Raw genomic sequence first — 24,211 nt, forward strand, 5'->3', positions numbered from 1 at the left:
ATAAGTGAGTAGACTTCTGGACAGGCAGTCATAAGTCATAATTCGAGTAGTTTGCTGCATATACACATCCATTTGTTTTGTGTTGAAGTCTTAAGGTTTATATCATATAGTCTAATTCAGTGAGAAAGAGTAAATGTTTACATGATTAATCAAACTCTCTCCTGTTTTCCATCTCATGGCTTCTTTCTCTCCCAGTTAATAAGAATACATGATTAGTCTTCAGCTATCTAAAGATAGGGGCAACTGTGGGAAGTAGCAAGCTCCCTGTCTAAGGAAGGATACAGATAGAGCTCAGGGACCACTTAGAATAAGATTCAAGCGCTGCTTGCGGGTTTTTACTGGGTAACCTTTAATTTTCCTTCCAACATTGACAGTCTTCAAATCCACAATTTTGTGAATTTTATTTTTCATTCGGCAAACCATATGGAGTACCTGCTTTGAGCCAGGCTCTATGCTAAGTGCTAGGGTTAAATATGTGGTCACTACCCTTGAGGTATTCATAGCTTAAAAGAAGAGATAGCTATGTTAGCAGGCAAATCTGAAACAGTGATTGATTTACACAGAGCTCAGGGGCTGTGGGAATACCCAACCCCAGCCAAGAGGAGTAGGGAAGGCTTCCTGGGAAAGGTGATGTTTGAGCTGAATTTTCAAGTAGGCGTTAGCCAGAAGTAGACATACAGAAAGGGTATTTCAAAGCAAGGGAGCTTTCAAAGACTTGAAAGAAGATGATGTGGTAGCAAAGATGTTTTCTGTGTTTGAAGCATTTGAGGAGTGTGGGGTGCACCGTTGGAGCTAATACAGAAGTGTTTCATCAGATTGTGAAGATCAGCTTGGAGGACAAGTTGAGGACCTTATTGGGTGGGCAATTGGGGAACTACTGAACCATTTTAAGCAGTGGTAGGACACAGACTTTTATTTTAGAAAGGTAAGGGTAGAGGAAGGAGAGAATAAAAGCTTACCTGTTGGGAAACTATTGCAGTCAACTAGTCAGGAAAAGCTGGTGGCTTCAATTACAACACTGACAACGTAGGTGGAGAAGAGGAGGTGGATCAAAGGTCAATTTTGAAGAATTTGTGTCTTAAGCCAGGAATGGTCAGTTCACTGATAGTGTGTCCTTGCCAAGAATAACACAGATATTTCTACACAGATAATATTGTGTCTGTGTCGAAATACTTGGACTGGACGCTAGGGCTCCTATACAAGGATCAAGCCAGAGAGGCAAGCCTGGGGCGTTCCCTTTGTTTCCTGGAGAGTCAGCAAGGTGTTGGGGAAGAGCTTAGACCCACCATGACAGCCCTGGATTCCAGGCCCTTCTCTACCACACAGCAGCTGCTCACCCTTGGGAAAGTCATTTCTCTTTCTGAGTTCTGATTTGCTCATCTAGAAAATAGGCACAACCCATATTTCAGAAGGATGCTTGTGAGCTTGGTGTAAGCCAACGCAGGTGAATGCGTTGCAGGTGTGCAGACCATCCCATCCTTGCTTCACAAGCTAGGGGGTAGCAGCCTTATTGCTTGCTCTCCTGCAGCTGCTGAGGACAAGGCATGAGCATCTTGTTGCTTGGCCATAATTACAGGCTGTAACTACTAACTTGGAAGGAACTATCAATTATTAAAAATCAAATTAATTGTCTCAGCCGAGCACAAATATCCCTAACAAAGACCCTTTCCAGCAGACCAAACGATCTAATCAACAGGCAAAAGCACAGATATTTAATTAGATTTTTGATGAAAAATTGTGTTTAATTTCAAGTATAATCAATTATTAATTACTGTAATGAGTGAGTCTGACTGGGTTTACTAATTAACTCATTTAAAAATTATGAATAACCTTTTCATTTGTAATTATTTTCTATATCCTATCAGATTCCAGATAAGAATTGCATCACCTCACCAGCAAAGCAGGAGGCAGAAACAGAGGGTGGAAAATAATTTTTCTTTTGCTGTTATCTGCGTAGGGCTGTCATGTCTGGTTGGTAATCCTGACAGATTCATTTGACGTTTAGTTTGTTTGTTTGTTTGTTTAGAGATGGGGGTCTCACTCTGTCACCCAAGCTGGAGTGCACTGGCACAGTCATAGCTCACTGCAGCCTTGAACTCCTGGGCTCAAGTGATCCTTCCACCTCAGCCTCCCGAGCAGCCAGGACTACAGTTGTGCCCCACTGCACCTGCCTACTTTTTAAATTTTTGTGTGTGTGTAGAGATGGGGTCAAGCTGTCATAAACTCTTGGCCTCAAATGATCTTCCTGCCTCAGCCTCCCAACAAGCTGGGATTACAGGCATGAGGCACCACGCCCAGCTGATGTTCCATTTATTAGTTAGAAAGTGTCTTGAGAAACTTGTGCTACCAGTGACCTTTCAATTACAGATACATTTACAGGTATTTTCATGAAAAAGTAGAGCCATTGGAGTCAGCACTTACCACCCACGGAGACTGCGGAAGCCAGAGGCTTGCCCATGGGCCATCTCCTCCTCTCCTGGGAGTGCTACTTGGCTGCTCTGGCCTGAGCTGGGAATCCAGGGAGGACCCTCACACAGCTGTGGGATCTCTTCAGAGAGAAAATGTGTATTTTTGTCTCCAAAGGCGCCAATTCAGAAAGACAGCCACTGAGGATGAGTTTATAGTGCTTTATTCACCAATTCTTCCTAGTACAGTTCTCAGGTCCTTGTTAGTCTCCATTTGAATACCGGGTCTTTTCTTTTCTGGAGAAATCTGTTCGCAGAACACAATGGGGGCTGTTGTGCAGGTTACATGAGATAATGTCGAAAGGGGCAACGCTAGTTTTAGGTCAGACCCTGAAGCTTGTACTGCCAATTGTTGAGCAATTAAATGCTTTATTGTATAGCATTTAATTGTTTTTAAAACACGTTTAGCAAAAAAGATGTGATGTAGAGTAGTAAAAATCACATTTGGCCGCTGTTTATCATTCGTAAAGAGCAGTTAGTTTTGATTGTATGCTGTCCACGTGCCCCTTTCTGTTCTGAGCATGTTGCTTGTGTTTCCTCACTGAAATCTCCTAACAATCAGGAGTTATTATTCGCAATTGCCAGATGAGGACACTGAGCCCCCATGAGCTTAAGTAGCTTGCCCACTGTTGCATGGTAAATGTTAGGACTGTGATCCTCCCAACCGCAGGCACTCCAGCTCTTGAGCTGATGCTTTTGAATTATTTTCTCTTTTGAGCTCACACTTTTAACCGTATACTGTCATTTTCCCATCTTAATATTTGGCTTTTTGAATTTTTGCTATGTGCCTAGTATTGGGCCAGGCCCATTACGTGTATCATTTCTCTGGACCCTCACCACAATTCTGTGGGATGAGTAGGATTTTCTTTATTTTCTAGACAAGGAAACTAAAGCTCAGAGAAGTTTGCAACTTGCCTGGGTCACATAGCCAGTATATGACATAGCTGGGATGCAACCAAGACTTGGGATTTCAAAGGCCATGCTTTCAGCCAATTATGCTATATAGGCCCTGGGCTCGAACAGACAATGTAGAATCTAAAGATCTCACTTCAGACCCTGGCTGTATCACTTGCTGATGGTGTAAACTTGGGCAGTTTGCTTAACCTCTCTGAACCTTGGTTTTCACTTTCCTTATGGAAGTGGCTGGAATGATTGGCCCATTTTATAGGAGAGGGAACCAAGAGCAGCATAATGGTTGAGAGCACAGGTTCTGAAATTGGGCTGCCTGCTTTTAAATCTCAGCACTGCTGCTTCCAAGCTTTGTGACATTTGGCGAGTTTACACAACCTCTCTCTGCCTCAGTTGCCCTATCTGTAAAATGAGGATTATAATAGTGGTGTTACTTCACAGGGTTGGGGTGAAATTTCTGTAAGATAATTTACAAGAAGTACCTAGCTCACTCCCTGACACAGAGTACTCAATAAAAGTTAGATACTACTATTGTTAAAAGTATTATTAGAATTATTAGCATCTCACGTAACAGAGTATTAGTTACTCCTGAGTGAGAACTTGGACCTGGCTTGTCTCACTGCAGCACCAACAGGCTTCCTGGCCTGTGTTAGTCACAAGGGCAGCCGACAGAACAACCAGGGGGACCTGTCAGAAAACATTTGTAGGGATGTCTTACTGTTCCAGCAATGCAGCCACAAGAAGAATCGTCACCTGCAAAGCAGCTCGTGTCATTTCTCTCACTAGGACAAAACTTGATTTGTGATTCACTAACTGTTGCTTCTATGCAGATAAAACTGACAGCTTCCCTTGTGTTCCAAATCTGTATGTAAAACGCAGACACTGCGTGCTGCAGAAGAGCCTCAGATTAGTAGCTTGAGGATTCTTCAAGCACCTGTCTTACCAGGTAGGCCTTTGGAATAGGAGACGAAAAAGGCTTGTTAATAAATCTAAAACGAGGAGCGGCTTTATATTTAAATGAAGACCTGAGAGGACACTGGTTGCTGATTGCTGTATCATCAGGTCCAGGTCTGCCCTGCAGGGCAGTGGCGCCATTTTCTGTGATTTCTCTAAGGCAGCGTGGGGTTCTCATCAGGAAAGAAGACGGGATTTGGAGCCTGACCAACTCCGCAGAAATCTCAGCGCTGCCACTCTCCAGCTGTTTAGCCATTTGATCCTTGGTTTCCTCATCTACAAAGTGGGAGGAATAATAGTATTACTTTCATAAGGCTGTTGTGCAGGTTAAATGAGATGATGTTGAAAAACACAGAGCATGTGATAAAGGAGATGTCCCTTGCTGGTCGCCTTAGGAGATGGTTGTTACCCCTCCTTGGACCTCATCCGCAGTGTGGCAGGAGTGGATTTTCCTGTAAGGTCCTTCCTAGTCTATATTTCTATATCTCTAGGAAATTGCACCAGGACATAAAGGGTGGAGTCTCAGATGTGGGCTTCTGCATCTTCTGGATAACCACAGTGGAACATTCCAATTTGTGTAATAGCAATGAGGGATACTTTCTTAAATTAGGTTGCATTTGCATTTTCCAACTCCACAAGAAGGACTGACTGTGGAGTACAAAAAAAAAATCAGAACCCTTGCTTGAAGTGGTGATTAATTTATAAGTGAGAATGTTGCTAAGCTTAATACTTAATTGCTGCTCTTCAAAAGGCAGCTATTAGAGAGCTTTGCTTGTTGGAATAATATTGCAGTTCTTGGTCTGGAAGACCCTGGGTCATGCAGTTCTTGAGGCTATCCAGGAACTGGTGATAGAGGTGAACTTGAGCATTAAGTGCAATTTGCGTAGAATGGTATAGACTGTCAATATCTCTGACATTTCGTCATACAAACTGGACTTCAGTATGGCAGCAATTCAGTTAGAAGACATATTAGACTTCCCTTCTTTTAAATGGAGGTTCATTCCCCCATCTCCTGTTGTCTTACTCTCTGCTTTCACATACTCAATCCCTAGCACGAAGCCTGGCACAAGGTACCTGTGCTCAATTAAGACTTGGTTGAATAAGAGGCCTTGCAAGATGGTTAAGTCTGCCAAGGGTACTCTAGGCAGCAGAGCAGCATGGGGTGGCAGAACTGTGTTTTTTATGTTCTGGGGCTCAGATACAGGTGAAATGGACGTGAGATGTGTAGAGAAAGAATTACAGATAGAGGCCAGGGTGAATGTGTCCACCCCCCAACCCCTAGTCATTTCCATCTGGCTCAGCTCATACAATATCAGGATCTCAGATGCTGTTGCCTCATTAGCATGAGCCTATTACACTTGGGCCTGGGTGTTATTTGTGTGCAATAAGGCTCATTTTCCCTCCTTTCTCTTTGACTTCACATCAGGCCTTTTGGACAGGAGCCATAGATTTAACTTTATAGCCCAAAGAATGGGAAATGGAGATGATTGAACTTGGTCTTTTAGAAGGAAGAAAAAGTGATAAAGATACAGGATCTTGCATTAACGCCTTCTCTCTCCAAGATTGATTCCTTCATGCTGCTCTGTGGGAATTGCTAATAGCAAGATATATATAGATTGTTCTCATTATAACAGGCCACAGACAGATATCTTCCAGATCCCCAAAAGGAAGACTTAGGAGACCAGCATGGCTCTCTGCAGTTGTCTGAAATGCTGACGAAGGGAGAAGGGACCAACTCACTCTGCAGGGCTGAAGAGGGAAGAAAATGAACGTTTTCCAGTTTGCAGAGCCTCCTCATGATAGAAGAGTTTGACAGTGCCCTTCCTGGCAATGGAAGTATTCAGGCAGTGGGTTATGGGGTTTGTCATTTGATCATTCATTTGCTTTTAATTTGAGGAGAGTTTAAGAAGCTAGGTACAAAAGCGAGGGCAGTGTGTCAAGGAATGGTACTACCCCCTGGATAATGGTTCTAGGATACCATGAAGGGGCATGAAGGGGCAAGGGGGGAAGGAGTGGTTACTAGAACCTGGAGAAGGTAGCCAGCTGAGAGTGCTGCTCGACATGGATGTGTGGTCTTCAGTAGAGGCATGGCGGTGAGGGAGCCGGAGAACGGAAATCTCCACCTCACTCTCTTCCCACCTGACAACCTCCTCCTGGTGGTGGAACCCAACCAGAAGTCAGAGCTCAAGGGAACCACTGATCCAGGCCATGTAGACCAGCCTCCCAGGGCACAGAGCAGGGTGAAAAAGGATAGAGAGCGAGTGTGGAGGGCAGCAGGATGACATCGGTCTTCCCCTGTGTCATAATTCCTTTCCCTAGCCATGTGCAGGGCTCTGACTGTGCTCTCAGGGACCTAACTAGGATTGAAACTCCAGCCACTGCTCAGGCATTGTCCCTTACCTTTGCACCCGCTCAGCCACCAGGCCCAGGCCACTTCCTTCGTATCAGATTTATTGAGATATAATGTACATACAGAAAATTAACACGTTTTAAGTGTACTACTGGATGAATTTTGACAAACTGGTAGAGTTACATGATCACCACCGCAGTCAAAACACGTAACCATTCCATCACCCCCAAAAGTTCCCTCACACCCCTTTGAAGTCAACCCCCATCTCATTCTCAGCCTCTGGCAATCCCTCATATATCTATTCTCTCTCTCTGTAGTTTCAGGCACTGTTTTTGAGAAATATAGTAAAGAAGTGATTTGTTTACTGGCTTTAAAATCAGGTATTACCTAAAATAATCTCCAAACTCTGAGATATTTCAGTGTTGTTGAGAAATTTTTTAAGATATCATCCAGAATTCAAGATACTGGGCAAACAACAGAAACATTCTGCGGTTTTCTGTGTGTTATCCTTGACCTCCATATCATGGCTCATAGTTTCTGAGTTTGGGAATGTGTCAAAAAGAAAGGACCCACATTTACTCAAATATTCATTTTTAATAACAACAGCAGCCACAGCCTCAGCGTAGTCAGTGTGGATAAACAGCTTTATGTCCTTCTGCCTTTTTCACAGGCCATTTTTTTCATGCAAACATTTTCAAGTACTGACACAATTCTCATTCTCGCCAAGTGTAAAAGCCATTATATTTGTGCCATTACTGTATCATTGTATTCCAGCTGTTTCCAGTTCTTTGGCATTATAAGTAGCACTTCTGTGAACATCTTTGTGCCTCTGCTCTGTTTTCTTATTTCTTATTTGGATTATTTTGGAAAGGGTGTATTCCCCAGAGCAGGATTCCTGGGTCATAAGGCGTGAATAGCTCTGTTACTCACTGCTAGATCCTCTTCAGAAGGATAGGACTGAACTTCAGGGCTCCCATCCAGGTATCCAATTTCCCCACAGTCCTGCCAGAAGAAAACTTTCTGTCTGATCTTGGGTCTGCCAGTTTAATTGGTGGGAGGTGGCAGCAGGGTCACAAGTGGCTCTGAGACCCAAAGAGGCTGAAGGATTCCTGGAGAGAGCTGCCCATCACCCCCTACCCCACTTCTACCAATCAGTTCTTTTCAAGAGCTTAGCTCAAGTGTCGCTACTTCAGGGAAGCATCTGTGAGCCTCTCCCACTGAGCCAGGAACCCAGTTCTATCCCTTTATGGTGCTCGTGGTGCTCCTCACAGTTGCTGCTGAATGACTGTGACATGGATCATTTAATATCTGTCCCCACCATTAGATTATGTGCTCCATGAGGGTCGAAAAAATTTCCATCACACTTAGTATCATAGCCACAGCTTCTTGTGCCAGGTCTGGCATGATTTTACATGTGTCCAGCAAAAGTTTGTTCAAGGAGAGAAAGGAGGGCAGGATGTCAAGATCAGAACCCAAGAGACGTTGCAAAGCATGGCGAGGGGAGAAAGAAAAAGGAAAGAATAGAGGTTCCAAGTTCTCACAGAGATCAAAGGTGGAAAGTGTATATCAGTGAGTGAAAAATGGCTGCTCGAAACTATGCGGAGGGAAAACCAGAGGAGACAAAGCCAGAGGCGGCTGCTGAAACATAGCCGGCACGGGGCACAGGCTGGCTTTGCCCTAACTACTCATCTGCACCTAACTACTTATGACTCCAAGCAAGAAGTGTACTCTCCCCAAACCTCAGTTTCCTGACCCATGAATGTAGATAAGAGGCTGCTACAGAGATGAAATGATTCTCAGGCACCTAGTTCTTAATAGTAAGAGCCACTCATAAATGAAATCCGCCTGCCCCTTCCCCCTGGCAAACAAGATGTGTTGAGTTTGAGGGCCAAGCAGTTTCTGAGTTTGGAAATGTGTCAAAAAGAAGGGACTCACATTTACTCATTCATATATATATGTGTGTGTATATATATATATACACGTATATAGATATATATACACGTATATATATATATATATACACACACGTATATATATATATATATATATATATATACACACACGGTATATATATACACGTGTGTATATATATATATATATATATATAAACGTTATATATATATATATATAACATATATATATTTTTTTTTTTTTTTTGTTTTTTTTTGAGACGGCGTCTTGCTCTGTCGCCCAGGCTGGAGTGCAGTGGCGTGATCTGGGCTCACGGCAAGCTCCGCCTCCTGGGCTCGTGCCATTCTCCTGCCTCAGCCTCCTGAGTAGCTGGGACTACAGGCGCCCACCACCACGCCTGGCTAATCTTTTGTATTTTTAGTAGAGACGGGGTTTCACCATGTTAGCCAGGATGGTCTCAATCTCCTGACCTTGTGATCGGCCCGCCTCGGCCTCCCAAAGTGCTGGGATTACAGGCGTGAGCCACCGCTCCCGGCCCATATATTCATTTTTAATAATAACAGCAGCGGCTGCAGAAACATACTCTCCCAGGGCTTGGAGGCCCTGGGGGCAATTTAAAGCCCCTGAGGAGGCAGCACAGCCATGGTTGGTCAGGAAGGAGCCCCAGCTGCATCTCTGGGTGCTCCTTCTACAACATTGCCCATGGAGTATGGAAAAGGAGTTGATTTTATAGATTTTTAGCCTTCTTGGAAAGGAATTTTCCCCAAGTCCCATTTGTATTCCAGACTAATTACTGTGAAATAACATAACTTAATTGCACTTAAGTGCAGAGAGAAAGAGAAAACAGCCCCGCTGATGGCTATTCTTGCACTGAGTAAATACCTAGCACTTGTGGAGGAGAAGTTAGGAAGGGGCTACACTTAAGTCTGCCAGGCTTAGGGGACAAGGCAGGAGCAGAGCTCAGCCTCTTTTCATGGCAGGGAGGAAGAGCAGGGTGTAAGGAAGAAGGGAGCAGTGAGAGGAAGAGAGAGGGCTGAAAAAAACCACAGTATTTCTCCTTCCACTCAGTGCTTCTTCCTATCAGTAAAACAACAAAACCAGAACTAAACAGCTTCATCCTTCTAAAGACAGCAATATGGTCTCGGAGCAAAAGCACAGACTGGGCCGAGTAAGACCTGCATTCCAAACGCAGCTCAGACACGTTTTTAAACCTCTCTGTATGTTGATTTCCTCATTGGTAAAATGTCAATTAGTATCTAAGTGGTGTTTTGAGCATTAAGCAAGAGAACATCTGCAAAGGGCCAAGTCCAGTGGATGACCCATAGTAGGCGTGGAGTAAACGCAGCTTCCCAGCAGCTGAATTACCTGGAGATTTTAAACGCTTTCAGGTTTAGCAGCCAAGAGCCATCCCTGGATGCAGGGATTTCAGGTGATTAAGCAGAAGGAGCTTCCCCAAATTCAGGTTTAAACTGGTGGGGAGCATTCACTGAGCCTGTCTTTTGGACTATGTGCAGGCTGTGAGGAGCAGACAAAGCCAGATAAGCTAGCGTCGCTGCCTCTGAGCCATCCATATAAAGCCAGATAAGCTAGCGTCGCTGCCTCTGAGCCATCCATACTTCCGTGGACAGCCAGATGTGTAAGGAGCTGATGGCAATTCTAGGCAGATGTTAAAGGTGTATTCCTGGAGTTTGAACCTATCCCTGTGGGATTCCAAAGGAGACAGCAATTCATTCTAACTGGGAGGATCAGGAAAAATTACAAAGCATTGAGCTTATAAATCAAGTAAGATATTGAAAGAGAAGATCAGAATGGCTTTCTGGAAGACCGAACAGCCTAAACAAAGACAGAGGATAGTAGACAGGAATGTTGGATATTTCTGCACCTGTGTCAGAAGAGTCCACATTGAAGTGTCCATTTGTGCATTTTACCTATCTGTGGGCCTCAATCTGTACTTTCATTCTGTTTTACTGAAGACTTTCAGTATAAAACTACAGAAATCACAAGTGCTGGTAGACATTGGCTGCCTTTCCCCTTAGAAGAGAGGCTCCACTAGGCAAATACAGAATAAATACCATGCCTTTATGTAAGGCCTTTCAATTTTTCTCTCCAGCAGTCAATGCACTTTCTATAATTATTAACTGCATTTCCTTGTCCTGCAAGCCCCAGATGTGGAAACTGAGGCCTGCTGCAGTCAAATAACTTGTTCGGCTGGAATGGCTGGTAAGTAGTAGAGCTAGACCTAGAAATCCAGTTTTCCGACTATAAACCCTGTGCAGATCGTCCTGCCTCTAAAAGCCCTCCTCTCATGTCCCTGTGCCCCATACCTGAGGCTCAGAGCAAACGAGGGCCACGTTGCCCTTCTGTCTGCAGCGTGCCTTTGCTCCTGCTCCCAGCCACTCCCTGCAAAGCCTAAGCTGATGTAACAGCACACACAAATATGGCAGCACGCACAAATCTAGCGTTTGCCTTGTGCCAGGCAGGTGCTATTCTGAGTGTTACATGTATTTCCTCATTTAATATTCTCAACAGTCTTACTTATCCAGTAAGTATTTGTTAAGTGCAAACAGAGGCACCAGGCTGTTTTTATTTCCATTTCCATAGATGAGAAACTGAGGCCATGAAGGTTAAATGATATGTCCAAAGCCAGATCTCTAGTGAGAGAAAGAGACAGGACTCACACCCAGAGCCCATCCTCTCCTCATTGTTTGCTCTACCCTTCTCATATGCTGGGGGGCATTTAGGGGAGGCTTTCACCCTTCTGAACTACTGAGAGGATGCAAGTAGCTCCTTGCTAAAGAAAGAAACTAGGCTGGGCACAGTGGCTCACGCTTGTAATCCTAGCATTTTGGGAGGCCAAGCTGGGCAGATCACTCAAGGCCAGGAGTTTGAGAATAGCCTGGCCAACATGTTGAAACCCTGTCTCTACTAAAAATACAAAAATCAGCTGGGCATGGTGGCACACGCGTGTAATCTCAACTACTCGAGAGGCTGAGGCAAGAGAATCACTGGAGCCTGGGAGGCAGAGATTGCAGTGAGCCTGGGCAACAGAGTGAGACTCTGTCTCAAAAAAAGAAAAAAAAAAAAAAAAGAAAGATACTAACTTATTTTCTTATGAAGGAAAAATGAACATCCATCCATCCATCTGTCCTGCCCCGTGTGCTGTGCCAGCACTGCCATGCACATGTGCATTGACTGGGGCAGCGATTTGCACCCAAAGTGCTTCAGGACTGGAGCCAACAGGAGGCCAGGTTATGAATGTCAGGAGACCTCAAAACCTATTGCTTATTGAGCAACAGCACCTTGTAGTATCTGATTCCGCTGTTCTCCAGGCTTCCTCCAGCATGAGTAGATTGTCACTGGCGTAACATTTCACTTTGGAGAAAGCCCTTCCTGCTGGCATGCGGCAGGCAGCTAGATTGATCATGCCCTTGAGCCCAGAGTTAGATTTTGTTCACAGCCTCCAGTGGGAAAGAAAAAATGCCAGTATCATTAATTGTAGTGTGGCCTCCATTTCATCACATTGTCTCAAATTTTACCACTCAGATTATCTGTAGAATTGAGTAGGAAGACATATTCGTCAGACCCCTGCGTGTGTCTCAGCCTGTGTGTGGCACTGTATATAAGTACACACTTGATTCCAGCTGTGTTTGCCAAAAGGGGATTTGAGAGGCGATGGAGTAGGAGGGTAACACAGCTTTAAATGAAAATTTTAGGATAATTAGCGTTTTTCTTTACCTAGAAGCTGAAAATTATTATTTTCCACCTTGTTTGTGTCTTCTGACTTTTCTGTAGTGCAGTAAGTCTATTAAATAGCACTATACATACACCTAATTGTTGAGGTCTGAGACTGTGTGGGTGGTTCCACATATAAATCTTTGTACCAGTCTGTGTATTAAACACAGACTGTATTACATTAGGACATTTGGGTGTTCTTTCTTTCATTCATTAACTATTAAGCAATATAATAATAATGCCTTATATTTTAATATACTTTATAATCTCTAAATTCTAAATTCTAAAGAATCCTCGGCTGGGCGCGGTGGCTCACGCCTGTAATCCCAGCACTTTGGGAGGCCGAGGCAGGTGGATCACGAGGTCAGGAGATCGAGACCACGGTGAAACCCCGTCTCTACTAAAAATACAAAAAATTAGCTGGGCGCAGTGGCGGGCGCCTGTAGTCCCAGCTACTCGGAGAAGCTGAGGCAGGAGAATGGCGTGAACCGGGGAGGCGGAGCTTGCAGTGAGCCGAGATCGTGCCACTGCACTCCAGCCTGGGCGACAGAGCAAGACTCCGTCTTTAAAAAAAAAAAAAAAAAAAAGAATCCTCATTAAATTTGATTCTTACAAGAGCCTGGGAGATGGTTTTCTATTATTTCCATTTCCACAGATGAAAAAACCAAGAGTCAGGTTGGTTAAGTGACTTCCCTGTTGATGCACTGCTGGTAAGGGCCAGAGCTGGGAGCCTTACTGTCTCTCTACAGATCTGTTCCACTGGGTACTAAGCCTGGTAGAGAAAGCAGCAAGGGACAGGAAGCACAGGTATGCATACCATGAGGGCAGTGTTTATGGGAGAGGGGCAGAAATAATGATAAGGGCCCAGGGCTGGGGGCAGTGGCCACTTTTGGCTGGGAGTGATGGTGGAAATCCTCACAGAAGAGGCAATATTTGAAGTATATCTTGAAGGATGGGGGAATTTTTTCTTAATAGAGAAGGTGGTGACTGTTCGAGCAGAAGGCATCGTATCAGCAAAGGCATGGAGGCTAGATGGGAAAGGCAGGCTCAAGAGACAGAGAAATCCACACAAAGTGAGACTCCTGAGCAGGCAGAAGTAACGTAGACCATCGAATATTGTGTTTAACACACATTTAAAATGCTCTTTTAACATCCTTTCTGTTCTGAAGAGATACCATGTCAAGTGTCTATTCTCAGGAAAATATTGACAATGAAATTTGAGTTAAAAGGCAGGTCCATATAACAATGAGATTGGCAATGTTGGTTTTTTTGTTTTTGTTTTTGTTTTCCGTTTTTGACATTTTCACAGCTTGATACCTAATCAGAAAAGCAGTGTAATATAGTGGTTAGGGGCAGGTTCCATCTGGACTTCACTCAGATCTGAATTTGGTCTCTACCTCTAATTAGAAGGTAACGTGGGACAAGTTGATAGACCTCTTTTAGCCTCAGTTTCCTCATCTTACAAATGAGAGTGATAACAATACTTACCTCACTGGGCTTTGTGAGGATTAAATGATATTCTTTCTAAAACACTCAGCACAGTGCTTGGTACAGTATAGCTTCCCAGTAATGACTATGGCTGTTAACATTATCATCATCATGGTCCCTGGAATTCCTTACTGCCCTAAACTTGTTAGTTGTAGTCAAAGACTAAACCAAACCAAGGGTCTGTGTGTAATCAAAGAAGAAGTAGAGGTAACTCACATATGAGTGCCTTGCTCTGTGCACAGATAAAGGCAGGGGGGCAGGAAAATACGATATGGTCCCCAAGGGCTGGAAAATACCCATGGGACTGGAGAATGGGAAGCTGTAGGGAGTAAAGGAGGGACATCAAACACTCTGTTCTGTGTGATTTTAAAGTGCTATTTCAAAATGTTTCTCATTATAAAGAAACATTATCCCAAGTTACAAATCTGGGTGGCAGGCTCCACGTTAAGCTGTCTGCCCTCATTCCTCTTGCTGAAGTGAATGATCCAAAGGGAAAAGGCCTCTCCTAATAATACATACACAAATTAAAACTCCATTTGAGGTACAGTGGGGACCACCTCCTAATTGACTTTGATCATGAAAAAAATCAGTTTCGTGGCTGGCGCGCCTAAGAAAATCAGAAGACGGGAGGGTTGCTCTATACAGCCAAGTAGCGGTACATTTTCTAGTAGCTATGGAAATGGAGTGTAGCAACAAGCACCTTCTCCTTGTGTGAGCTTCCAAGCACCAACTAAACACACATTTCTCTTTCCTGCCTCATTTGATCGTTAACACAGGTGAGGGAGGGGATGATGCGTCTCAGGTGAGAGGCTGGTCCTTTGCAAGTTGGAACACCTTTATATAGACACTTCAGATAGCATTGGGAATGGTGTCATCATGGACACAAGGGCCACAAAGAAAGGAATGCGATGATGGCACACTCAGGAAATAACAGGCACCATCCCAGACCTGGCGGTGGCGTGTTGTACCACCCAAAGGGCAATGCTGACTCCTTACACCAGCAGAGCTGTTTGAACAGGCAGGAGATCCTTTGGGTTCAGTAATCACTGCATCACTAGTGAGGCCTGAATATGAAGGGCAGATGGTGGGCGTCGTACTAGGTTTAAGCACCCCTTCTGTGTGGAGCCGCTTCCTTGAATGCTTGCCCTGTTGATAGTGATTTGACAAAAGCTGCATTTTTATCCTGATCAGGATGAAATGGAAGGCTGTCCTATGCTTCCTTGATGACAGTGTGACAAGAACTTCGTGTCTGGCATCACTGGAATCTGCTTTTGGATCTTGGCACTGCTATGTTGAATGGTACAATTGGAGACAATTCTGGATCCTCAGTTTTCTAGAGATAGAAAATTAAAGTAGTAATATCTACTACTTATCTCTGTTTTGAGGCACCTAATCTATAAAATGGAGGTACTAATACTATCCAACTTACAGAGTTGTGAGTTTGAATGACATAATAAATGTGAATCCTCCAGCATTATATCATGCACAAGGTAAAATTTTAATAAGTAGGAGCTGTTATTTCTTTAATAATAATCCTCACTCTGTCTCCTTCCTTTCCCTGCTTTCTTCTTCACCCCTTTGGACCAGGTTCTGGTGGGGGGAGATGACCGGAATAATCCCTGCCCTAAAGGGAGGGCTTCTTGATGGTCTGACATGGCCTGTGCTGTGGTTTCATTCCCCTTACCTTAGACCCAAGGAGATGGTTCCCTTCACCTGGGAGGCAGTGCCTGATGGAAGAACAAGCAATGAGGATGGCTGTCTTGCTCTGGACATGATTTTCTGTTGTGATTAATGTAATAACAGGGTCACTTCATGGGAAGAGCTTTGAATTAGAAGTCTGAAGAACTGGGCTTAGCTCAGTCCCAGGCCCTGACACAAAGGTGCTAATCAAGCCTGAGTTTCTTCCTCTGGGCGGTGAGTGGGTTTGTAGGTACCCGGGACCTGAGATGTCAGTCATAGCAATGTCCCCTAACACAAAACTCAGGCTTCTCACTCCCCAGGTCTTGATATGTCCTCACTTCATTTTTCAGTGAAAACCTTGATACACAAGATGACGTTGATGCCAACAAAGAGAGCTCCCATCTGGTAGTTCATGTCAGTAAATACCAAGCTCCGTGAGGAGCTCATAAAACATGTCACTTCTTTTAATCTCCACAACTCTCAAAGCTAGGTATTATTATCACCGTCTTATAGGTGGGGAAACAGAGGCTCAAAAGAGTAAAGTCGTCATGTAACTGTTCACATCAGAACCAGAGAAGGAACACAGGTCTCTCTGGCTCCAGAGGCTGTGCTCACAATCACTGCCCTTCACTGCCATTTTCTTGACTTGGGAACCAGCACAGTGTGGGAGGTCTGGCAGTGTGAGAGGTCAGATAACTGGGCTGAGGTGAGTCCCAAAGTTGGTGGGAGGTGGCCAACTCCTAAATTAGTTATATATGGAAGAGGTCTTAGTAGAGCCCCCCAGGGGAAAGGTGCCCAGAAAACACAGCTTTCTTGTTCTATTACTGCAATAATAGCAGTTTATTCTGTACAAATTAGGTTTCAGTTCCAGTTCCCCTACCACTTGCTTTGTCACCAGTTTTCAGTGCCCTCCGGTTAAGGTGACATTCCTCCTCTGTATTGGTGGTGGGCTCACCTGTCCCCTGCCTCTGTGGCTGACTGCACCTGATCTTCTGGCTCGGGACCAACTCCACCATGATTTACAGAAACGTTGAGCAGTGCCCGTGAATCCTTGCTGAAAGGCCTCCTTCCCTATAACTCTGCGTGGCACAGAGAAATGATTAACTGTGCTAGAATCCATTCTCCAGAAAACACTTAATTTGGGAGTGAGAGACAGTAGCCCTGATTGTTGCAGTCAAGTTTATCCAGAGACAGGAGGAAAAGCAGTATATTTACTTGATTAAAAATTACCCCCACGTAGTCACCAGTGGGATCCTGACAGGCTGTTTTATAGCAATTATGCTTTTAAAAGATGTTTCATCTATTGGACAAATATCTCTAGTTCCCATTCCCAAAGTCTGTCAGCTATTGGGAGCAGGTGAGGGCCCTCAATTTAAAGAAACTGGCAACTGGCATGGAAGGGAACTAATGGGGAACATATAGAAAGAAGAAAAGGTGATATCACAGAGCTGGCTTGAAGTTTTCAGTAGATATAGGAATTAGGGAAATCAGCATAGCAAAATGACAGTGATGCTACAACTGCCATTTACTCAATTCCTGGTATGTGCCAGGCATAGTTCTAAGCAAATTACATTATCTCGTTCAATCCTTTGAGGTACATATTATCAGCTTCATTTTACAGGTGAAGAAACTGATATTCAGACAGGCTAAGTACTTTGCCCAAAGTCGCAAAACCAGTAACTCAACAAGCTCTGAGTGCTTTTATAGAAAGACCCAAACGCAGACTGACTGTACCTGTGGCAAGTTGCTTACTGGCATCTACGTGGTTTTTGTTTGTGGGGATCAGTCGCTGGTCAGGCAGTCAGGATGTGAAAGGATGGGGGCCCATGCTTTGTCCCTGAGAAAAAAGCCTCTTAACAAACTATCTCAAAAGAGCAAATCTAGCTATGCTGTCAGTGAAATCTTTGCCTTAAAATCGTTTTAAAAATTGTAATGTAGTTTTCAGGCATTGTAACTCATCACCAGTGTGATGTGCCAGGAGGGGAACCTGGGCTTTGGAACCAGTCAGATCTGTTTTTAGATCTGGGTTCTAATTTGGCCTTAGTACTTCCTATCTCTGTGTCTTTGGGCCAGCTGAGGAGCCTTTCTGAGCCTCCAGTTTCTTCATTTGTCAAACGAGTTTCTCAAGATTCATGTAAAGATTGAACGAGAGAGCATATGTAATTCCCCATGTCTGGGGTCGGGCACAAGGCAAAAGCTCAAAGTCAGGACCCCTCCCCCATGCTGTATCATCCTTCTCTTCTACCTATTGCTTGTGACACTAAGTTGTAGGCTTCCTTTTTAACGCTGATGCACTAAAATGAGTTTGGAAACTAGGAAATAATCGTCGGCTGTAATTCAAATCCTGATGTCATTTTTATGTATTTCTTTACAAATTGTTTTTCATGTGCATGCATGGTTTTGCAGAGTTGCAGTAAGGAAACACATGCAATTTGGTGCCCTGCCTTTTCCTAACATCGTGTCTTAAGCATTTTCCCACATCGCTGTTTATCCTAGTTATTTTTTGTAATGATTGCCTTATATTCCATCCTGTACCTGTACCATAAGTTAGCTAAGTCGTTCTCCTATTTTTAGACTTTGAGTTTGCTTCCAAGTTTTTTTTCTGTTATCCTGCCGTGTACATCTTGTGTATATAGTTTCTTGGTTTGGAACTTTTAAATGTGGTGGCTTTGTAGCAAAACCAGGAAGATGACCTAGGGAATGAAAGCCTGTCATTTCTGTTATTATTTTATCTTTTTAGTTTTTCCCCCCATTAGAGGACCATAAGTCAAAGAACCTCAGTGACTTTGATTTCATAGAAATAGTCATTTAAAAAAAAAAAACTGAGCATTAATATAAAACAGAAAAGTGGGTAGCTGCATGGTTGGGTTGGTTCCCACTGCCTTTTGAAACCAAAAATGCCACTTGAATCAACAGTTCCTTGTGGTTATAACCGTGTCTAGTCACTCCCTGGAGCTGCTGACGTACAGATACAAGTGGGTTCATGCATTCCAGTTTTGGAAGGGAAGTGTGCATCGTGACAGCAGAAACTCACCTGTACTGATATTGGTGACTCCTGCATAATGACTTTGTTAATTGCCTCCTGCTGGCCGGGTGCTGAGGGGAGCCTTCAATGTCTGAACATCTATGGAGCCTTTCTTTAAAATGTCAAGATAGAGCTTGCACTTTCTGAGCCATCTCTCATGTCTCACCGGGCAGGAAAAGGCGACAGGGAAAATGTCAGCCCTGGGATGAGATTGACCAGAGCCAAGAGAATCAGAACTTCCCCCGCCTTGGCTCTTGGCTTTTAGAAATCATTAACATTTCAGCGTGGGTGATCTTGTGAACCAGCTACCTTTCCACAGCCTTTTTCTGAACTCCCTAGCATCTTTTCACCTTTTCACTCAATTACAAACTAGTCTAATGGGAAAACCAGTATCAAGTTACTTATCTAGGTCACTTTGAGTGTACTCCAGGAAGGTTTTGCACAAGAGTTATAAATACACACTGCAGAGTATCATATAGAGAATCCTGTGATGTAACACAGATGATGTGTAGTTACCATTCATTCTTCAGGGAACATGGAATACAGTGATTATAATTTATATTGTTTCGGTGGCCTGGTCTATCCTTAGCAGGCTGGGGAGAACCATTTATATTTGTTAGCTTTTTTTTTTTTTTTTTTAATCTATGGCTCTGTCTTCCAAGTCATTTGGATAACACGCACTCAGCTGCTATACACAGCTTTAAATGAAGATTGCTGTGGGCCAGGGAATATTTATCATCACTATCAGCTCCCCCTCCATAAATATTTATTTGAAATTTTATTTGCTGCTGGCTTTATGCTACCCATATTTTATCTTCTATTTAAAATAAAATATATAAAAGAAGAAGCTTGGTTTGGGAGCACAGGGTCCTGAGTTTTAAACTTGCCTCAAATTTCTACCAGCTCTGTGGTCTCAGGTAACTTACTTTACTTCTCTGAGTAAATCAGAATATAGCACTATAGCTCTATTTCTATTCTACTTCCATTCTCCAGTAATGTTTTTTCAACCTACTTTTATATGAGGATGAGACTGAATAATATAAATAAAGCACTTGGCATGTAGTGTGCATTCAAATGATACTAATTTTTGTGTTATGATTTTGATTATTACACAGGATAAAGAAGAGAGGCCACTCAATCATATGTATTTCATGGGCAGACTCTGGCTGAGAATGTGCTGTGTCCTTTGGAAAGAGGAGAGCAGAGCAAACTACTTCTCTCCCTTCCCTCTCCCCCTCTCCCATAACCCAGAACTATAGAATTAACCACCTGCCTGACAATACAGTAAAAGAATGCAAAAGTCACTAGCATGACTTCTATTTAAAACCTTGGATCACACATTAAATATCCCCTTTATTTTGGCTTTAAGATGACTTTGCTGTATTCTCACTCATTTGTGGGAGCTAAAAATCAAAACAATTGAATTCATGGAGATAGAGAGTAGAAGGATCGTTACCAGAGGTTTGGAAGGCTAGTGGGAGGTTTGGAGATAGGTGGCATGGTTAACGGGTACAAAAAAAAATAGGATAAATAAAGAACTGTGCTATTCAATAGCACAACAGGGTGGACTATAGTCAATAACAATTAAACTATACATTTTAAAATAACAAAGTATAATTGGATTGTTTGTAACAAAAGATAAATGCTGGAAGGAGGGGATGGATACCTCATTTTCCATCACATGAGTGTCATGCATCGCAAGCCTGTTATCAAAACATCTCATGTATCCCGTAAGTATATACACCTTCTGTGTGCCCGCAAAAATTAAAAATTTTTTAAAAAGATGATATTGCTGGTTGAACTTCATGTCTCTGAATCTCTACTTCATCCTACTCCTTACTTTCGAGGTAGCCATTTCTCAGCCCAACCTTGGTTGGGTGACCCTAGGTTTCCTTCCCTACCCACCAGCCTCTAAAGTTATTTTTGGATGGTTAAATCTCCTGAGAGATTCAGTCTAAGTTGGAGTTGAATACAGAGCTTTGCTTACCCAGATAGTTTTCAGGTGTGCATCTTCCACAGGCCACGGAGACGATTGGCCAGTCTCACAGCTGTGTTGGCCTCTGTGATTGCCAGGGGGGGCACAGTGGAGAGGAAGGGGTGCCAACACCCACCCCCTCATGTCTCCCCCACCCTCATAACTGCGGACTGTCCTGCCCTCATTAACTTCCCTGGGACCCCAGACCTGTTGATCGTTCTCACCTGCAACACTTTTTTCCCTGGCTTATTCCCACCCCTACCCACAACGTATCTTTTTTTTTTTTTTTTTTTTTTAAAGCAAGGACTTATTTGCATCTTGTTAAATATAAAAGAAAGCTGTGACAATAAAAATGTTTCTCTTCACAAAGCTGTGAGAGTTCTATTCATTCTAGAATTAGTTAATTCTCATGACCTTTTAACAAGACAGCACTATTGCACACTTAGATGAGATAATTGATTCTAATGGAGAAAGAAGCATTGCTCACTTAGCTGCATATATCTGATTTGTCTGTAGCTCAAACAATTTCTCTGTTACCTTTGGAGTTGCTAATATATAAAGTAAGAAGGTAAATAGACTTTTGAGCTAATCCAGCCTTGGAAATAGCAGAATATTCACTGCTTCTGGGCAGGTTAACTGTTCAAGTATTATTGTCATCTACATAGGAGGTAGAGGAGAGCAGTGCAAAGCACCTCACCTGGTACCTGGTACCAAAAAAGATGCTCAATAAATGTCAGTGACTATTGTCATTATCATTATCATCAACAGTACAAATGCAATGAATGGTTATCACATATAGTTATCACACATGTGTACAGTTTGCAAAGCATTTTACCACGTATTACCTCATTAGACACAACAATGTTTTGAAGCTTTCTATACTCATTGCTCAGATGAGAAGACTGCAGCTAGGCAGTGGCAGCGGCAGCTGAGATTCAAAACTAGTTTCTTTCCTCTGGTCCCACACACCTTCTCCTGTACCACAGTAACCAAAGAAAAAGCAAAGTGTCGGATCTCATTGCTTTCACCCGAGCGTGGCCTCCTGGCCGAAGTAGACTTGTGTGTGTTCCCCATGGCTTGTGTTCAGACTAGAAGTCAAACGGGTATGCTGTGCTCCAGTCTCCTCGATAGTTTTTTGTTTGTGTCTTGATGGCAGTCACACAGCCCCTCAAAACCACCATCAGTGACACCTTCATACACTGGGGCCAGGTAACAGAGTTTCTTCTCTATCTCACAGGATCCTGTGTTACTGCCTAAAAAGAGACTTAAAAGCCTTGGAGGCTGTTTGATGTACAAAAGGGGGATGTCTTTGTAACGCCCACCCTGATAGATACACCAAGCAAGAGGTGCCCTAGCTAAGCAGGCAAGCCTGGGCCTTGATGCCGAGAAGACTGACAGTGCATGTTTTCAGGATTGGAACAGTTTGGGATTATAGTCTCGTCTCTGCCACCTGTTAGCCATTTAACCTTGCGTGTGTTAATTAGTCTTGTTGTGCCTTAGTTTCTTCATCTGTAAAATGGGGTTATTAATACCTCATAGGATTATTGTGAGAGTTAAAGGAATTATTGCTTGTAATGCTCTCAGCCTAATGCCTGGCATATCGTTAAATATTCAATAAATAATAGTTTTATGGCTATCATAATTTTAATTAACCTTCTTAGCCTTAATATGCACCTCTGTAAATTCGGTCTGGTGAGGTTGCCATGAGGATTAATATATACAAGTTCCCCCGCATACTGCCTGTCACACAGTAAATACAATTACAATGGGCCTTCATCTTTCTGAGGATCCTTCCCTGTGTTCTTCTAGCCGCCCTAGCGGGTCAGGCACCCCCTCCTCTAGGCCTTCTGGTCCTGCTGAAGAGACTTTGTTACTTGTCTGTCTTCCCTACGTGGCTGTGAGCTCATTGAAGCAGGGACTCTCTGATTTCATTCTGGCTCTCCAGAATCTGCCATGGAGTGGGCTTTCAGATGGTGTTTACCAAGCAAAGGAGTGAATGTTACATGCAGGGTATCATGAGGGTCCAGGGACTTGAGTGCTTACTTCCATGTATGGGGAATTCAGATGGGCATCAGAAGAGGGGAGCCTGAACCACTGACAAGGCCCAAGCCTGGAATCCTAAAATGGGATTTAAGCAGATATTTTGTGCTAGATCACAAACATTATTGGAGATGAGCTTCCTAGCCTTCTCAAGCCTGTATATTTCAAGGGACAATGTTCATTCTTTTGCGCCTTATGGTCTCTTTCTAGATTGTTGTACAAGACTTTTTAGCAGTTGCTACCTTGGAAAAGTATCTTTCGAACAGAAATATATGCACATGGCACAAAATGAAAATGTACAACAGGTGTACAGTGAAAAGCAAGTTTCCCTCCTACCCCCCGATCCATAGTATCTCTATCCTTCACAGGACACAGCTACTGTTACCAGTCTTTCATATTCTACCAGAAATATTTTATACATTTCCAGGAATTTTTAAACCCAAAGGTAGTATATCAAATACACTTCTACATGTTATACTTTTCTTTCCACAAAAATACATAAAGAACCTCTTTATTCTTTTTAATGGTTGCATCCAATTTCGTTGTGTGGATATTACTTAGTTTTCTTGCCCCTTATCAATGGACTGGTTTCTAATATTTTGCTATAACAAATTATACTGAAGTGAATAACCTTGTATGTACATCATTTAGTACATGTATCAGTATATCTGGAGGAGGAATTTCTAGAATTGGAAGCTTTATGTCCCAGGATAAAGGGTATGTGTATTTTAATGTTGCTAGCTTTTATCAAATTGCCCTCCATAGATTTTGTACATCATATTCTCACACCAGTAAAGTATGGGAATGCTTGCTTTCCATTCTCTGCCAATATAGTGTATTTTCAACCTTTTTTATCTTTGCCAAACCATATGCGAAAAATAGTATTTCAGAGTCTAACTTACATTTCTTTTACTATGAATAATGCCAAGAGTCTTTTCATATGATTATGAGCTATTTGTATTTCTTATTCTGTAAACTGTTCATATCCAATGCCTATTTTCCTACTGAGTTGTTGGACTTTGGTTATTATTCGTATAAGTTATTTTTGTGTTAAGGAAATTAAGATTGTCATACCAATTGCAGTTTTTCCCCCAGATTGTTATTTATCTTTTGAAGCAAAGACCAAGACCTCCTGAGACTCGCCAATCCTGCCTACTCCCAGTTCCACCAGACTGTGAGCCCCTTGAGGGCAGGGTCTGAACCTTGATCCTCTCTGTCCCCAGTCTCCTTTGCAGGGCTGGCACTACAAGAGCTCCCTTTTGGGGCTACCTGTTGAACTGAACTGAATGCCTGTGTTCCCCCACCCTGCCCACCTTTCCCTTATGGCTTGGGAGTCCCGTTTCTGCCTCCAGCAGAAAAAGATGACTTTTCTCATTGCTCACCACAGCCATGCACCTGTTTGGCCTAAACTGGCACCTGCAGCCGATGGAGGGGCAGATGTATGAGATCACGGAGGACACAGCCAGCAGTTGGCCTGTGCCAACCGACGTCTCCCTGTACCCCTCAGGGGGCACTGGCTTAGAGACCCCTGACAGGAAAGGCAAAGGAACCACAGAAGGTAGGGTTGCTGCGTTGTCCGTGTTGTGAGTCCTCTGTGTCTGCCTCTGAGCTGAAGAGCCCTCCATAACGCGCGTGCGTCGTGTGCCTGGCTCACAGCTCCATGCTCTGGCGCTCCCTCCATC

The 24,211-nt window shown here is 43.4% G+C and overlaps 1 protein-coding gene across 1 annotated transcript in view; it reads left to right on the forward strand.

Annotated features, from left to right (window-relative positions):
- Nucleotides 1-24,211, forward strand: part of TENM4 (teneurin transmembrane protein 4) — a 416,745-nt gene that overhangs the window by 191,794 nt on the left and 200,740 nt on the right. The window contains exon 7 of the mRNA XM_030828936.1: nucleotides 23,917-24,087. Within this exon, the coding sequence (XP_030684796.1) occupies nucleotides 23,917-24,087 (171 nt within the window). The remainder of the gene's footprint in view (nucleotides 1-23,916; nucleotides 24,088-24,211) is intronic.

This window comes from Nomascus leucogenys, chromosome 15 (genome assembly GCF_006542625.1).
Source record: "Nomascus leucogenys isolate Asia chromosome 15, Asia_NLE_v1, whole genome shotgun sequence".
In the NCBI taxonomy this organism is placed as follows: domain Eukaryota; kingdom Metazoa; phylum Chordata; class Mammalia; order Primates; family Hylobatidae; genus Nomascus; species Nomascus leucogenys.